Consider the following 18800-nt stretch of genomic DNA (forward strand, 5'->3'; position numbering starts at 1 on the left):
TACCAGGTAAAGAGTGTTAAAACTAAGACATACTGTTATGGATGATCAAGTCATATACAAAAATGGCACAATTTACCAAAAAAAAAAAAAAACAAAAAAAAAGAAACAAGACAGCTATACTATTTTTGAATCAAATCTAACTTTAGGAAAAAATCTTTATGCAAAGAACTGATGGTGGTAATACAGACATTCACCCCTCGTGTAAGCTTGAGTGTGAACTTTGGTTTTCATTGTAAAAACATCCTGCTATCACGTATTTTAAGCTAGCTAAGGTGATAAGCCAAGATAATTCGATATCACCTTCGGTGCTATTGAAAATTAATATGTACTGCTGGGGGTTCAAAACATTCAAAACAGTTCACTGCATACCGCCGTGGGTGGTGTTTATTGCGAAGTGGTTGTTTTGTTTTGGTAGAAGTCAACCTGAAAGTGCTTCACAATGTTCGTAGAGGCCATCTTAGGCGGGTTCTTGTTATACATTGTGTGGGGTCTTTTGTATATGAGGCAGAGAATGAAAGAGATGTCGAAATACTTTCCCGGACCGAAACCGAATCCCGTTTTTGGCAATGTACTTGAATTTTATGACAAAGATATACCGGGTAGGTGATAGAAAAAAGTTTTTCTTTGTTTATTGAACGTTATTCAAAATGTGGATTTGAAATACTTCACATGAATGGCATTAATCCTATAATCAGAGTAATCGAAGTCAGTAAAGTGGCTAAAAACAACCTCGAACATCGATTGTTGTGAAATTTTGTATTTTTACTATTCTAGCATAATTAGTTTTCTCCACTAAGTTCTTCTTCTCGGCATACGACATCCTGGTTAAGTCGTAGTAGCTTTGAGTGTAAAAAACGAAATAAAAACACAAAACCGACGATGTTACATCTTCAATTCGTCACACAATGAAACGTCAGTTGATTAAATCTAGTTTACGATAAACAAAAATAAAACATTGTATAACAACAATAAACTCGAGCCGGCAGATTATCGCCGCCTCTGCCTTATCTTTTTCTAGGTATTTTCGAAACCATTATCGACATACACAAGCGTCACGGGCCCGATATCATTCTCTGGACTTTGGGCAATATAAGCGTAATCGATGTTTGCAGTGCGAAAAATGTCGAAAAAGTTGTAATGGCCAAGCAAACGCAAAAGTCGCTACTGTATTCGTTTGTTGAACCTTGGCTGGGAGATGGACTGCTAATATCCAGTGGGGAAAAATGGTTCCAGCGGAGGAAAATCATTACGCCGACGTTTCATTTCAAAATTCTCGAACAGTTTGTGACGGTGTTCAACAAAGAAACGGACATTATGGTGGAGAACCTAAGAAAACATGTCGGCGGGAAGGAGTTCGACATCTATGATTATGTTACTCTCATGGCTTTGGATAGTATCTGTGGTATGAAAAATTACAGCTTTTAGGTGATAAAAATCATACATGAACTCGGTTTATTTTAGAAACCTCAATGGGTACAACTGTTAATGCTCAAATGGATCCTTGCAATAAATATGTCCAGAATGTTAAAAGGTTAGTTTAGACTTTCTCAAACTGCTTTAAGAATTGTAATATATATATCCTGATATATCCCTTCCATTTTTCTTCAGAATGTCCGTTTTAATTTTGCTGCGAGTGGTCAGCGTCCTGGCTGGATTTCCGATGCTCTACACGCTACTCCATCCGAACGCTTACGAGCAACGCGGTATCATCAAACAGCTTCATAAGTTTACCGATTCAATTATTAAATCCCGAAGGAAGCAACTGGAGCAAGAAAAGATGAAACAAGTTAATTTCGACATGAATGAGGAAAATATGTACTCGAAGCGGAAGATGACTTTCTTGGATTTACTGTTGAACATAAACGTCGATGGAAAGCCACTGTCCGATCTGGACGTGCGAGAGGAAGTTGATACTTTTATGTTCGAAGTAAGTAGACCGCAGTGCTCTGCTGTTGCATAGCTAAGATCTTCTCTTTTGAACAGGGACACGACACTACAACCAGTGGAATTTCATTCACAATCTATTTATTGGCATTGAATCAACACATTCAGCAGCGGGCGTATGATGAAATTGTGGCTGTGCTTGGGAAAAAAGCGGAACCTTCGGTACTCAGTTACCAAACGTTGCAGGAATTTCGTTATTTAGAAACGGTAATCAAAGAAGCAATGCGACTGTATCCCCCAGTTCCATTTATAGGCAGAAAATTGGTGGATGATTTAGAGATGAGTAAGTGCTTGCTTTGGTGTACATTCTTTGGATTTTAGTTGTAATTTTTCAACAGATGGAACAGTGGTTAAAGCCGGACAGGACTTTCTAATCCCAATATACGTGATTCATCGTAATCCAGAAATTTACCCCGACCCGGAGAAATTTGATCCGGATCGATTTTCCGAAACGGCGGAATCCAATCGGGGACCGTATGATTATATACCGTTCAGTGCGGGATCTCGGAACTGCATCGGTCAGCGGTACGCCATGCTGGAGATGAAAACTACCCTTATCAAGCTGCTTTGGAATTACAAAATACTGCCCGGAGAATCTTTACCTCGCCTGCGTGTAAAAACCGATCTGGTCCTTCGACCGGATAAGGGCTTGCCGGTGAAACTAATCGCGAGAAGCTCGCTAGAATAGTTTTGTTGTAATTTCAATTGTTGGGTGGGAATTCATTCGGCAAATAAATTTAAGTACAAACCAGATTTTTTTCAAATTCTAACATTACACTAAAGTCGCTTTTTACGCGTATGTGCCGCGTAAAAAAACCGCGTAAATTCCGGAATCCGCGTATAAAAAACCGCGTAAATTTCGGAATCCGCGTAAAAAAAACTGCTTTAATTCTGCAATCCGAGTGAAGAGAAACCGAAATCCGCGCAAAAAAAATAAACACCGCGTAAATTCCGGAATCCGCGTAAAAAAACCGCGAAAAATTCCGGAATCCGCGTGAGCAAAATCATTTCAAATCGCCTGGAAATACGCGAAAATTTAATCGACCATTTTTGATTTGAATGAAACTTTGCACACGTATTTGGTTTAGCAAACTGAGCATTTTTCACAGGTGGAGAGATTTTTTACACCCATGAGTTACATTCTAAAAGGGCGTATGCCTTTTGGCATAGGTTTTATTCGAAGCATTGTAGCCCAGAAACCGTTGGTTGTATAGACAAACTGTCTGAGTATGAGTTGTAGGAAAATAAACATCAAATTTCAATTTAAAAGAAATAAAGAGTTGAATTTTTTTCTTACTTTTTTTTAAGAAACTTGACGTTAATACGCAACTTTTTAAAAAAGTCCAGAATGGAGAAATGAAAAATATTTTTTTTATGGTAGATTAATTTTTTTATGAAAATTCTAATTCAAACATTTTTCAAAATATTTGTATTCTGATGATTTTAAAAGAGGTAGAGAGTCATTTAGAATCAAAAAGCTCTTGATAGTTAACATTCTAAAGGCATCGGTTTTCGAGTTATTTCTAATTTAAGCTCGAAAAATTATAATTGTTTAGGAAAATACACGTTTTTCTTAATTTGTTCATGGTTCTCCAGCAAAAACCATACGTTCATTGGAATGCTTCATCAAAAATATACAATTCATTTTTTGACAACAAAACGATTGGGCCAACGGTTCTCAAGAAAAGAGTTAAATGTTCTAAGTGATATAAATATATATAAGAATCAAATTTTTATTTTCGAGTTTCATTATCTTAGGAACATATTTTTTATGACATAGATACTTTACAGAACTAGTTTCACCTTATATTTTATATACATCATAAGTAAATGATTCGTCATCTTTTGAGAACAGCTTCGTTTGTATCTTATTTTCTGAAATCGGAACAGAAGAGTAATACTTTTGTGTGGCAGCTATTATTATAGATTTTTTGAAAATATTGCTCCATTCTGTTACTCCTTGTTCATATTCTTCATATGATACCCAACTAAATGACATTTTTGATGAATTTTTATTACTTTTCTGATTAGACCAATCATACAATTCTTTGGCAATGAACACCTGAACCGCAACAGTATCATGATGGAGTACTTCCGATATTATGATGAGGCTGATATTCTTAAGTGTTCCAGATTCTGAATAGTAAACAACAAAACAACAAATTTGCGTAATCTTGATGAGCACCGATGAGCAGGAAAGAGTTTACAGCATTTGGGCTTGGTGTATTCCATTTTCACTTTATTCATCTTAACAAAATGCAAACTGTTACTAACACATCTGGAGTAGTGCAATCGTATTTATATACGAAAACAGATATTATAGGTAATTATTATAATATAATAATTATTAATTATTAATTATTAGTAATTATTAATTATTAATTATTAGTAATTATTAATTATTGGTTGCGTACTTTACAAACAGTTATTATTAGTAAACAAGTAGGTAGTGTTGCACGACAAACATATTTTTTATAAAACATTCGGCAAGGGGGAACGTGTAGGTAGGCTAAGGTTTAGCGCTTGAGTTATTTATCCAATCGTTGTTGTCAAAGAATGAATTGTATATTTTTGATCAAGCATTCCAATGAACGTATGGTTTTTGCTGTAGAACCATGGACAAATTAAGAAAAACGTGTATTTTCCGAAATATTAATAATTTTTCGAGCTTAAATTTAAAATAACTCGAAAACCGATGCCTTAATACCTTAATACCAAGAGCTTTTTGATTCAAAATGACTCTCTGCATCTTTTAAAATCATCAGAATACAAATATTTTGAAAAATGTTCAAATTAGAATTTTTATAAAAAAATTAATCTACCATAAAAAAAATGTTTTTCATTTCTCCATCCTGGACTTTTTTTTAAAAGTTGCGTATTAACATCAAGTTTCTTTAACAAAAAAAAATAAGAAAAAAATTCAACTCTTTTTTTTAAATTGAAATTTAATGTTTATTTTTAATTTTTTTTGGTCAAAAAAATTTTTTTTTGTACAGTGTATATCTTTTTATGGTGCATTTTTAATTCCCTACAACTCATTCTCAGACAGTTTTTCTATACAACCAACGGTTTCTGGGCTACAATGCTTCGAATAAAACCTATGCCAAAAGGCATACGCCCTTTTAGAATGTAACTTATGGGTGTAAAAAATCTCTCCACCTGTGAAAAATGCTCAGTTTGCTAAGCCAAATACGTGTGCAAAGTTTCATTCAAATCAAAAATGGTCGATATTCGACAGTCGGTCATTTGACACGATCTTGCTCGCGTACAAGAACCGCGTGATTTCCGGAATCCGCATAGAAAACAGCCGCGTAAAAAAACCGCGTAACAAGCGACCTTAGTTTATAACCAAATGTGTGATTCGCGATTATCCAAGAAAATATTTCGTTTAGAATTTAATTTCCAGCAACAACAAAAAATCTCAAAGATTAATGTTTTGGTATACTGCAACCATTTAAAAAAAAGAAGAAAGGCGGCTTCCATAAATTACGTAACACTCATAGGGGGGGAGCGATACGATTTGAACATAGGGGAGGTGGGGATGTAAGATCAGCGTTACGTAACGAAAAATCTCTAAGGAGACTCTCCAAAAACTAGCATTTTTATTCAGTAAATTCTTCTACAGCGTTACGTGAATTTTATGGGGCGGTAGGCGTTGGCGTTACGTTTCGTTACATATGAGAAGGTGGGGGTCCAAGAATAGGATTTTTTGCGTTATGTAATTTATGGATGTTGCCAAAGCAACGCACCTTTCGATACAAAATTTCGGATGAAACATAGGTAGTAGATACCGGAAATATATTCAAAGAATGTTGTTGAACTTTGTTGTCCTTTCCGTATTACTTTTCGAAGATTTTTGTTTGAAAAAGGCCTAATACAAGTTGAGTACCGAATCTTGCTTGGGATTCAAATTCAGCTTTTATTCTCAAATTGGATTAGAAGTTACTGATGTTTGATTGGTTGCACTAGATGTTCTAAGTTTCAGTTGAATCTCTAATTTTGATACGGAATTTCAAGACCACAAAAATACCTTACTAGTACCCCACTGCGACCAAAAATTTTTTGACTTAGTGTGGCATTGTCCGGACGTTTTTGCTGTTCGCACATTTGGTTTTTTTTCACCCTGCTACTTGTTGAGAAGTAACCTGCGCCGTATTATAGTGCTTTTTGTCTTCTCCTTCAGACTTAGTAACCTACTTCCTTCCTTATCGACCCTATCATATCCTCCTGCAAGCTATCACTCAGGCGGCGTATAACATGCTATAGTCTATGATATCATTCAATCAAGCTTTAGACCAGTGGTTATTAAGTCTGGAGGAAAGTTTTGGAAGAGCCTGAGAATAAACTCATACTTAGAGTCCGTTTGCCAACGAATGGCTTGGTTCTAGTGAGATTCGAACCTATTACCACTCGCCTGTCAAAGCAGACTCCGTAACCTTGCGGCTACGAAGCTCTCGAATGTTAATGTCACTTAAACATTTTTTCGCTTTGAATAATAAACTTAAAGATCCATATCTACTAATTGACATACATTATTAGTGTCCTACGATGATATAGTACATTGTTTCATACTGTTGACTATAATATCCTACTGGAATTCTCAATGATTTTTATTTCTACTTAAAATTCTAAATAAAAGGTAGTCCTACAGTGTCGATTACTCCAATCAAAATATTCAATTGAGCTTTCAAAAAGAGCATATGCGACATATGTCATATCACACCAAGATTAACGCAGCAGGAGTAAACAGTAGGGTAAGGACCCCACAATTCGCCCTGACCCCACAATTCGCCCACCCACTAATCAACTAATTGTTTAGGGGGTTTGCTATTGAATTATGCCAATTAATAATTTATTTTCAATCTCAGCTTTTTTTATGTTTATACACGGTTCTAAGAGTTGACACTATAATGTGAATAATAAAAAAATAGGTGGGCGAATTTTGGGTATTCGGATAAAGTGGGCGAATTCTGGGGTTACCCTATAGCAAGACGCAATGACTCACAGTTGCGACAAAATATTTGAGCAGTTGTTTATTTTGACCCGCAAAGAAACTCAGAGACAAACTGAACTTGTCTATGAGCCCGATGAATCCAGAGACGAATTATGAATCATGGACTTGAGGGTTAATGCTCCAGAAAGGCTCCTATGCTCACACAGAAGCATTTTTTAGCCAGGTTGAAGTTTGATAAAGTTCATTTCGATTAGCTAGGCTCAGCAAACAGCACGAAAAATGATGTGGTTAAATGAAACGAAGGTTACCTTGATTGATTCCGTTGGATAAAGTTTGACCCGATTGACTGTGCTTAAGCTACACTACACGATTAAAAAGGGTGAAATACGAAGGCAACATCATAGTCTGGGGTGCTTCTCCTGATCTGATACGGAGTTGATCCCCTACACCTTTACGCTCAGCTATTGGAAGACGTTATGCTACCGTACGCGGAGTGGGAAATGCCGTTAAAATGTCAATTCATACAACCCAGTCAACCACAAATCGTATATCAATGTATGAAAACTATCGCAACTATCGTTTTATTATAGTGAACAACATTGAAGAACCTTAAAAAAAATCGAAAATCACAATAAAACTTGTTCGAAATCTTTTAACTCCTTCAATGAAAAATCAGTGTTTCTCTAACAACTAATCAAACTGAAAGTATATTTGCATTTCACATAATAATTTTTAGTTGTAATAGAATTTTTTTCTTACAAATTTAGTTTTCCGATCCGTTTTTTCCTCGTGCAGATCATAATCCTTCTCGCCGACACGATTGCAATTATACCAACTACATAGTAAATTCTCCAATTAATTCAACTTGGATTTCAGTTCTAAACTAGCTGACCCGGCAAACTTCGTCCCGCCTATTTTAGTGTTTAATTTAATAATTTTAAACATTTCAAATTCATTGATTCCTTGCAATTTGTTAATATCGTTTGAAATGATCGGTTTTATCAGAATGACAACATCCTCGACTTCTGGCTTTTGTACATCACCTCTATTCCGGAAATATATATATATCAAACTGGTGTCTGAGGTCAATTTTTAGCTCCTCGCATCATTCTTGATCCGGTGATTCTCATATTGGGCGGTATTTGGTCACTTCAAGTTTTTTTTTCAGAAACCGTAAGTCGTCATCTTGGATTTTAGAATGGCCTTTGGGGACAATTTTTGGCCTCTGAGCGTCATTCTGGTTTTGGAAACACCCATATTGGGTGTTATTTGGTCATTTTCGGCTGTTTTTCAGACACCGGATATCACCATCTTCGAATTCAAAATGGTGTCTGTGGTTGATTCTAGCTCCTGTGTATCATTCTGGTTCCGAAGATACTCATATTGTATGAAAATCGGCTATTTTGGCCGTTTTTTTTAGAAACCGGAAGTTGCCATCTTACAATTCATAATGGTGTCTGAGGTCAATTTTTAGCTCCTTGCATCATTCTGGTTCCGGAGATACTCATATTGGGTGGTATTTGGTCACTTTAGGCTGTTTTCCGTACACCAGAAGACGCCATCTTGCAATTAAACATGTTGTCTGAGGTCGATTTGTGGCTTCAGTGCATCATAACAATTCCAGAAATACCCATATTGGGTGGTATTTGGTAATTCGCCGCTGTTATTTAGAAACCGGAAGTCTTGGATTTCAAAATGGTATTTGGAAACAATTTCTGGCCTCTGAGTGTCAATCTGGTTAAAGAAACACTCATATTGGGTGGTATTTGGTCATTTTCGGCTGTTTTACAGGTACCGGAAGTCGCCATCTTACAATTCAAAATGTTGTCTTAGGTTGATAGGTCGATTTGTGGCTTCAGTGCATCATAACAATTCCATAAATACGCATATTGGGTGGTGTTTGGTCATTTGCTGCTGTTTTACGAAAACAGGAAGTCGCCATTCTGGATTATAAAATGGCATTTGGGAACGATTTCTGGCCTCCATGCGTCATTCTGGTTAAAGAAACGCTCATATTGGGTGATATTTGGTCATTTTCGGCTGTTTTCCAGACACCGGAAGTCGCCTTCTTACAATTCAAAATGTTGTCTGAGGTCGATTCGTGGCTGCAGTGCGTTATAACAATTCCGGAAATACCCATATTGGGTGGTATTTGGTCATTTGCCGCTGTTTTTCTGAAACCGGATGTCGCTATCTTGGATTTCAAAATGTTATTAGGAGATAGTTTTTGGCCTCTGAGCGTCATTCTGGTTGAAAAAACACTCATATTGGGTGGTATTTGGTCATTTTCGGCTGTTTTCCAGGTACCGGAAGTCGCCATCTTCCAATTCAAAATGTTGTCTGAGGTTGATAGGTCGATTTGTGGCTTCAGTGCATCATAACAATTCCGGAAATACGCATATTGAGTGGTATTTGGTCATTTGCCGCTGTTTTCGGAAACCGGAAGTCGCCATTTTGGATTTTTAAATAGCATTTGGGGACAATTTCTGGCCACCGTGCGACGATCTGGTTAAAGAAACGCTCATATTGGGTGGTATTTGGTCATTTTCGGCAGTTTTACAGACACCGGAAGTCGCCATCTTACAATTCAAAATGTTGTCTAAGGTCGATTTGTTGCTTCAGTGCATCATAACAATCCTGGAAATACCCATATTGGGTGGTATTTGGTTATTTGCCGCTGTTTTTCTGAAACCGGAAGTCGCCATCTTGGATTTCGAAATGGTATTTGGAGACATGCCAGAAGAAGGAAGGGTGTCGAAACATTATGGACATGTTTGTTACACCTAAAAACATTCACTTGCCAAATTTGGTTATATTTGCTTAATTGGTTCTCTAGCTGTGCGGAATTTGAGTTTTATTTGTATGGGGCCCCTCCCTTACAGAAGAGGTGTCGAACCATTATGTACATATTTGTTACCCCTAAAAACATTTACCTGCTAAATTTGGTTCCATTTAGATCGTTAGTTCTCGAGATAAGAAGAAATTTGTGTTTTATTTGTATGGAACCCCTCTCTTACCAAAGAGGGAGGGGTGCCGAACCATTATGAGCATATTTGTTACCTCTAAAAACATTCACAAGCCAAATTTGGTTGCATTTGGTGGATCGGTTCTCGAGCTGTGTGAAATTCGTGTTTCATTTGTATGGGACCCCTCCCTTGTAGAAGAGGGAGGAGTGTCAAACCATTATGGATATATTTGTTGCCCCTAAAAACATACACCTGAAAAATTTGGTTCCATTTACTTTGTTAGTTCTCTTAATGTGCTGAAATTTGTGTTTCATTTGTATGGAACCCTTACCTTCAGAAGAGGGAAGGGTGTCAAACCATTATAGATATATTTGTTACCCCTAAAAACATCCACTTGCCAAATTTGCTTCCATTTGTTTGGTTGGTTTTCGAGATGTGCAGAACTTTGTGTTTCATTTATATGGGACCCCTCCCTTCCAGAAGAGGGAGGGGTCTCGAAGTATCTTAGTCACCTTTTTCGGCCTCCAAAATCCCTGTATACAAAATTTCACGCCGATCGGTTCAGCAGTTTCAAAGCCTATATGAATCAGACAGACAGACAGACAGAGCTGCATTTTTATATGTTTAGATAGGTTTCAATTTAGAAATATTTAATTTAACTCAAATGTGTACCAAATAGTGTTAGAATAGAGTGTATTAGATAGATAGTTATGACAAATTTAGTTTAAGATTATTCTAGCTACTTTTATGAAAGATTTCGAGAGATATCGATTCAATTGTCTCTCATCTGCTATCTTTTCGATCTGTCAGAACTGTTCACCCACGCTATCGCTGTGTTGCAAATCACACCGATCGTCTACTGTATCAGTTTTGATAAGGACCGTGTTGCCTGCTCGGCGACTTTGGTCGCAACAAAAAGTTAAATTGGAAAAATGATTTTGGGAATTCTAAAATAAACTTAACAATAGTTAACATAAATTGGCAGATAGAAGAATGGTGTTTTCGAAAAAGTTGTTTCTTATAAAATGTGCTAAAACTTCACTCAGCAAAGTAGATTTTAACATGCAAAAATGAGAAAAATAGAATTCGTTTCTCACTTTTAGGTAGATTATTTATAAAATACAAAAGCTACGTAATGCGGGTACAAACAGACCTCCGCCGGAACCCTAAACAGTTTTGGAATTTTGTAAATTCGAAGCGAAAATGTTCACTAATCCCTTCTAATGTACACCTCGATGGCACTGAAGCAGCATGTTCCCCGGAGTCATGTGAGTTGTTCGCTAAATTTTTCGCTTCTGTTTTCGCCGACAGCACTGCTTCCGAGTTGGATGCTGAAATTACTTCTGCGGATGTACCGCTTGACCTAGTTGACCTAAGCACATTCGAAATCACTGCCGATATGATAGTGACTGCTGCGAAACGACTTAAAACTTCGTTTTCTGTGGGGCCGGATGGTATCCCTGCAGTGGTTTATACCCGCTGTGCGGCCGTTTTAGCTGAACCTTTATGTCGCATATTCAATCGATCATTCGAACAAGGAAGATTCCCGATGATTTGGAAGCAGTCTTACATGTTTCCTGTGTTTAAAAGTGGTGATCGACGAAACATAAGAAATTACCGGGGCATTACCAGTATTTCCGCTTCGTCCAAATTGTTTGAAATTGTAGTGAGCTCAAGAATCCTCTCGTGTATGAAAAACTACATTTCCTGCGATCAACACGGATTTATGCCTGGACGTTCTGTCGCCACGAACCTTTTGGATTTTACTTCGACTTGTATATCGCATATGGAGCAGAAGGCACAGGTCGACGTAATCTATACGGATTTGAAAGCAGCTTTTGATCGGATTGATCACCGAATACTTTTACGGAAGCTCTCTCGACTTGGTGTGTCGCAACAATTCATTGACTGGCTACGATCCTACTTATGTGGTCGAATACTACGAGTAAAGCTAAGTTCCTGTTTATCCTCAGAATTTACTAACACTTCTGGAGTACCACAAGGCAGTAATATGGGGCCGCTTCTTTTTCTTCTTTATTTCAACGACGTGGCATTGCTATTAGGAGCTGGGTGCAAGCTGGTTTACGCCGATGACTTAAAATTGTATTTGGCTGTGCGGTCCGTAGATGATTGTCGTGAATTACAGAGACTGCTGGATGTTTTTATTAATTGGTGTCGCAGAAATTGGCTCATAGTTAGTATTGCAAAATGCCAGGTCATGACATTCCATCGCACTGCGAAACCTATTCAGTTCGATTATGTGATTGATGGACACGTACTCAAAAGAGTTGATCACGTGAATGACCTCGGTGTCTTACTTGACGCTAAGCTAAATTTTAACTTGAACCGCTCATCTATTATTTCCAAGGCAACTCGACAGCTCGGTTTTATTAGTAAAATAGGACGTGAATTTAAGGATCCGTACTGTTTAAAGGCTTTATACTGCTCACTTGTTAGACCATTGTTGGAAAATGCGTGTTTGATGGTCTCCTTATCAACTTGCTTGGACTTTAAGGATCGAACGAGTACAAAAAAGGTTTATCCGGTTGGCTTTGAAAAATCTTCCCTGGCGTGATCCTGCTAATCTCCCTCCGTATTCCGAGAGGTGTCGCCTTATTAATCTTGATACGCTTGAGCGACGCAGGAAAATTCAACAAGCCGTGTTCGTGGCCAAGGTTTTAAATGGCGAAGTCGACTCCCCGAGAATCCTCTCTTTGTTGAACTTTCGTGCACCGCAACGGTCACTTCGATCTGCTGGTTTACTTCAACCCAATGTACATCGCACTTTGTTCGGATATAATGAACCTGTCACTGCATGTGTTCGAGCTTTCGCTCCAGTAGAGGAGATCCTCGAGTTCGGCGAACCGTCACATAAATTTCTTCAGAAAGTGTACATGTCGAATATTTTATAATTGACCATATTGTTTAATAATAGGATTAATGTTTTATGTAATGACTAAGTTGGACCCAATGTATTATTCATTTAATTCTATGTTAGATATGAACTGTTTGTCGTTTTGTCATTGACTCATTGTAACGTAAAATTTCATGTATATTTATCAAAAGATGATGGGGTTTTTATGCCTACATGAGGACAGCCTCAAATAGGCTTTTCCCCATCCACTAACTTTCATGGAGACCTATAAGGTCAGATGGAAATAGAATAATAAATAAATAAATAAATAAATAAATAAATAAATAAATAAAATGTTAACTTTCATAAAATGAAGAATAGTTATTGAAACAACTTTGCTGAAGACACTACGATTCCAAAATCAATTTTTTGAGTAAAAAGTAATTAGTGTAAATCAGCGCATTATTCAAGTAAAAATCATCAATAACAAAAGAAATATGTGAGATACAAATAAACCTTTTTTCGAAGAAATTGTTTGTTTCGTTATAGCAAACAATATTGTAAAACATTGAAAAGTTGTAGAAAATCACTAAAAAGCAAGTTGGAACAATTGATTTTTAGGGATGATCTATAGAAAACTCTTATAAAAATCCATAGATTGATCGCAAAATTGCAACTTCTATAAAATGGAAAATATTTAATGAAATAACTTTACAGAAGATATTGTGGCTCTAAAATCGATTTTTTTAGACAAAATAATATCGATTACATTTTCATAGCTTTGGGAACAATGTGGACTGCCTGGATTCTTCTATGTCGTTAAAGCGTATCAAGAACAGAGAGGTTCGGGATACGAAAGTAGATTAGCAGGACCACGCCAGGGGAGATTTTTCAATGCTAAGTGGATAAATCTTGCATTTTCCAAAAATGGTCTCACAAGTGAACAGTATGGATCTTTAAATTCACGATCTTTTTCACCAATGAAGCCGAGTTGTCGAGTTATCATAGGAATGATAGATGAGCGATTAAGAGTATGATTGAGCTTGGCATTGAGCAAAACTCCGAGGTCGTTTACTTGCTCCACTCTTTCGATTACATGGCCAACAATTTTAACGCACAGAATAGGCTTCGCAGTGTGTTGGAACGTCATGATCTGGCATTTCGCAGTATTGACTATAAAGCCTGCGGCACTAACTTATAAAAAATCAACAGTCTTTGTGAATCACGACAATCATTAGTATAGCCAAATACAGTTTCAGGTCATTGACACACACTAGCTTACATCCATCACCTAATAGCAAGTATATTACTGCCTTGTGGTATTCCAGATGTATTAGAAACAGAGGTACTATTTACACAAATTCTTAAGTTTTCCGCAGAAATTCGATATTTTTCGTTGCTCGTATTCGATTTCAAGAATATGTCTAGATTAAAATATCGCAGCTTCGAAGAAACTATTTGCAGAAAATTGCCCAACTACTTTCAAAAAATCGTTGGTGTTATTATTTGTAAAAAATGCAACATCTGGATGACTTGCAGAATACCAGAGTAAAGCGATAGAACTGTTGCAATAAGTGCTACTTTGTTCTTTGATTATCTAAACCTTTCTTATCTTATCGTGAGATATCGTTATGAATCCTTGCCCCCAAACAAATCTATGCGTACAGCAAAAACCTTCAACAGTCTTCGATCAATCGTTGCCAATTTCGAGTGTTTTAGCTAAAAATGTAAGTGACTTTCCCAATGTGCTGCGATGTTGGTGGAGGCAATCGTAATAGGTATTGCGATTTACTTGGTGGTCAGCTTTATGACCACCAGGAAGGAGCTGAAACAGATGGCTTCCCACTTCACCGGTCCTAAGCCGAATCCCATCTGGGGAAACGTGGCCATGTTCGCCAACAAGGATGTTGCAGGTGAAAATATAGAATTTTCAAAACACAAGTCAGTTTTATCAATGGTCTTTAAGGTATTTTCGAAACCTTAATCGGTTTCCATACACTCTACGGGAAGGATATCATAACATGGGGTCCGCTGAATTTAACGATGATCAATCTCACCAGTGCTGAGAACGTGGAGAAAGTAATCATGTCCAAGAAGACCAAAAAATCGTTTATCTATGACTTTGTCAGACCGTGGCTTGGTGATGGTTTGTTGATTTCTAGCGGAGAAAAGTGGTTCCAAAGGAGGAAAATCATCACCCCAACGTTTCATTTCAAAATATTGGAAAATTTCGTTGAAGTGTTTAATAAAGAAAGTAACATAATGGTTGACGTCCTTAAGAAACAAGTCGATGGACCGGAGTTCGACATCTATAACTACATTACTCTAATGGCGTTGGATAGTATTTGTGGTATTTAGCGTGTTCACACGGTATTGTGAATCAAAAATAACAAAAAATATTTTTCAGAAACATCAATGGGAACCGCGGTGAATGCTCAAAAAAATCCACACAATAAATACGTTCAGAACGTAAAAAGGTGAGAAATCGAGTATCCAAAATACCTGCATCTACTACTAAACTATGTTTCAGAATGTCGGTATTAATTTTACTGCAAACAGTTAGTTTCCTGTCTGGATTTCCCCTGCTGCATGCACTGTTCCATCCAAATGAATGGGAACAACGAGGTATCGTGAGACAACTTCATCAGTTTACCGATTCGATAATTGCGGAACGAAAGGCGCAACTAGGGAGTGAAAAATTGAAACCAGTGGATTTCACAAATGAAGAGGAAAATCTGTATTCTAAACGAAAAATGACTTTCTTAGATTTGCTACTGAATGTTAGAGTAGAAGGTAAACCGATGTCCAACTTAGATATTCGAGAGGAAGTGGACACCTTTATGTTTGAGGTGCGTTAGGTGAAAACCAGCTTATGTTTGTGAAGACATTTTATGTTTTTTTTAACAGGGTCATGATACTACCACTAGCGGGATTTCGTTCGCCATTTACCAGCTTGCTCTAAATCAGTCAATACAAGATCGCATCTACGATGAGATTGTAAAGATTTTAGGTTCGCAGCCACTCTCTAAAGATCTAAATTATCAAGATCTTCAAGACTTCCGCTATCTTGAGGCCGTGATCAAAGAATCAATGAGATTATTCCCACCTGTTCCACTGATTGGAAGGCAGCTGGTAGAAGATTTGGAAATGAGTAAGTAAAGTACGAAAGTTCGATAACATGGTTGATACTATTTGACTTTTACAGATGGCACCACTGTTAAAGCCGGTCAAGATGTACTAATTCCAATCTACGTGATTCATAGAAATCCGGAAGTTTTCCCTGATCCGGAACGCTTCGATCCGGAACGGTTCACCGAGGCAGCCGAATCTAATCGGGGACCGTACGATTATATTCCGTTCAGTGCTGGCTCAAGAAACTGCATTGGACAACGCTACGCTATGCTGGAAATGAAGGCCTGTCTGATTAAGTTGATTTCCGCATACAAAATAATACCGGGAGAGTCATTAGGACAGCTGCGAGTTAAAACAGATTTGGTACTGCGTCCGGATAAGGGAATACCGGTTAAGCTTATTTCAAGAGAATAACTTGTTCGAATAGCTTAGAGTTGTACCATTATTTATTCACTGTCGTGAAAATTAGCATTAACAGTTATTCACATATACTATATTAATCAAAACTTTTTCATCTAAGAAAGTGACAAAAAAAATCGAAATTGTCGAAAAAGCAATTTAAAAAATATAGAGCATGTCGAAAATGTCAGAAATAACAATAAAAAAATTTACGATCGTTCAGTTGATGTTTTGGTGCAAATTACGTATTTATGATTGGTCATTTCATTCGAAAGATTACGTTTGTTGATCATCATTACGGTTTCATTTCTGGGTTTGATTATTTTTGAATGAATTACGTGAATCAAGTTGCTGATGTGAAAATTTCGCATTTCTACAGAAATATTTCAAAGTCCATAGAATAATGAACATTCCAAGAATACCGAACAACGTTCCAAGAATACCAAACAATCTTTGATCAATTTTCACCCAACCTTTAATTCGTTCAGGCTGTTCCCAGAAAACTTTGCTAAATAACAATTGAGAAAGAAGCAGAAATGACTTCATAACCATAAAACGCAAATGACATGTCTCTTTTTTGTCCTTTTCTTCGACATTTCACCATCCCATTGCTAACAAAGGCGTTTTCGGTAAATATTCAAGCAAACTGTCACATTCATGCCTTGCTGCCAGATGCCACTGCTGTTATTTGGAAGTGAGCTTTGGAACAACGGGAGCTTTCATTCATAAAAACGCGTGCCTGGTTCAGGACGGCAGGGGTATAGTCATGCGCACAACAACGCGTGGTTGCACGTAGAAAACATAACCTCTCCATTTTCCATCTTCCCCGCTCCACTTTGTCGACACAATTCGTTTATGGAAACTCGCACATCACAGTCGCCGTTTTTGCGTCTTGGTTCCGCTTTGTGCAAAAAGGGTACTTTTTATGAGCCATCCAGTCGGCAATCACCATCACCAATTACGCGTGTGGGCGGTTATGGACCTTTTATGGCCAGGGCCATAAAACGCGGGTTGATGCGCAATTGCAGCAAATCCTGTCCCTCCAAGCTGCCGAAATATTTGCCTCCTCCGGAGCAATCCATTTTGATGGGGATTATTGCAATCAACGAGAAGCTTGCTCCTAACGACACAGCGAAGGCTCGCCCACACGTGCTGCCGCTTTGCGAAAGGTCCTTTTGGGCTGCACTAAAACCGAGGAGGGTGGATTCTCTTTTTCCTCTAGCTAATATTATCAATGAAGCCCAACTTTCGAACCAAGCGTGGGAATGAAAATGACAACGGTTGGGTGCCGACTCCGCAGCCTGTGTTCGTTCTGCCGTAGCAACGTTGGCCCTTCAATGGGATTCTGAGGATGTTTCGTAATGTGGAACGGCTTGATACTCATGGGGCAGAGACTCATATACCCTCCACCGAGGGGATGATTAATGCCAGCTTGGCAATCCTAGCGTGGGCGTTTGTCGTCTCCTGGCTGTTGCTCTATAGCCGAGCGGACTGTTTGCTATTTTTTTAGCAATAAGAACTTTTGAGCTTTTACGAATGAAAAAGCAGACAATGAACATGGAAAAATGTGTGAACGTCAATATATAGTGAACGTACAAAAAAATGAAACAAATTCTCTGCATTTCGTTCGACGCCCAACCCGCTTTTGGGCTGTGTTTCGAATGAGTAACGAGTGACAGTTTTTTTTCTAATTTTGGATGACTTACCATAACTATACTTTGTTTTCGCGAACGTGGGATGTAATGAGCTAGGAGCTGTCGCTCTGCCAGTTGTTGTTATTGATTGTGCGGTCATTATGTGAAATGTTGCAAATATGATCCTGAATTGTGATGAGATGACGTTCACGATGTTGCTAACAACAAAATGGAAAAACATTAAAAAATGAAACAGCTTGTTTTGTAATAAGTAACGAAGCTTTCTAATAACTATGACATAGATTATTTGCATAATTTGAAAAAAAAAAAACAAAACTTAGCAGGGTTTCCGTTTGAAGAAGGATTACACACAACTGAATTTTCATGTACCAGCTGCTGAGGACTTAACTTACTGTAACTTACAAAGAACTAACATTGTAAATAATCTTTTAAATTTGGAAATCAGATAGCATCACCCTTTGGAACTGTAGCTGATTCAGCTTGTTACAGTCTAAAACAATTTTTTGAATGGTCTGCTTATTTATTTCCGTTCACACTAATTATTTTACTTTTTTAATGCACACAAAACATATAAAAAATATTTTGTTTTGGAAGAAACATGGAACTGTTTCTATCCCCAGAAAACAGATTTTCAAATTTTCTGACTGCTTTCCTGCACCATTTTCATTTTAATGTACATGGAAGCGCTCTGGTAGAATTAAAAATTTTCTGTTAACAATTTGCATGCCAAGATTTAGATTTTCTTTGCTCGCTGTTTTTTTAGGATCAGACTCTAAACGCTTTAATGAAATTCAATATTTTTAGATGGTTGCCGGCTGCTTAAGCGGGTCTCTCCATCGCTCGGAGGCAAGGATAAAAAAAATCACTTACTTGGAAAATTATTTCCGATTTTCTAT

The 18800-nt window shown here is 37.5% G+C and overlaps 1 protein-coding gene across 1 annotated transcript; it reads left to right on the forward strand.

Moving 5' to 3' along the window:
- The first annotated feature begins 231 nt into the window (after positions 1 to 231).
- LOC129728307 (uncharacterized) lies at positions 232 to 16435 on the forward strand. The gene is made up of 13 exons (XM_055686740.1): positions 232 to 599; positions 1019 to 1402; positions 1462 to 1531; positions 1609 to 1927; positions 1984 to 2227; positions 2283 to 2631; positions 11176 to 11318; positions 14461 to 14631; positions 14685 to 15068; positions 15126 to 15195; positions 15249 to 15567; positions 15626 to 15869; positions 15924 to 16435. The coding sequence occupies exons 1-13, from the start codon at positions 440 to 442 to the stop codon at positions 16262 to 16264; spliced, it is 3198 nt and encodes a 1065-aa protein (XP_055542715.1). The 5' UTR covers positions 232 to 439; the 3' UTR covers positions 16265 to 16435.
- Positions 16436 to 18800: the final 2365 nt, after the last annotated feature.

This window comes from Wyeomyia smithii, chromosome 3 (assembly GCF_029784165.1).
Source record: "Wyeomyia smithii strain HCP4-BCI-WySm-NY-G18 chromosome 3, ASM2978416v1, whole genome shotgun sequence".
Taxonomy (NCBI): Eukaryota; Metazoa; Arthropoda; class Insecta; order Diptera; family Culicidae; genus Wyeomyia; species Wyeomyia smithii.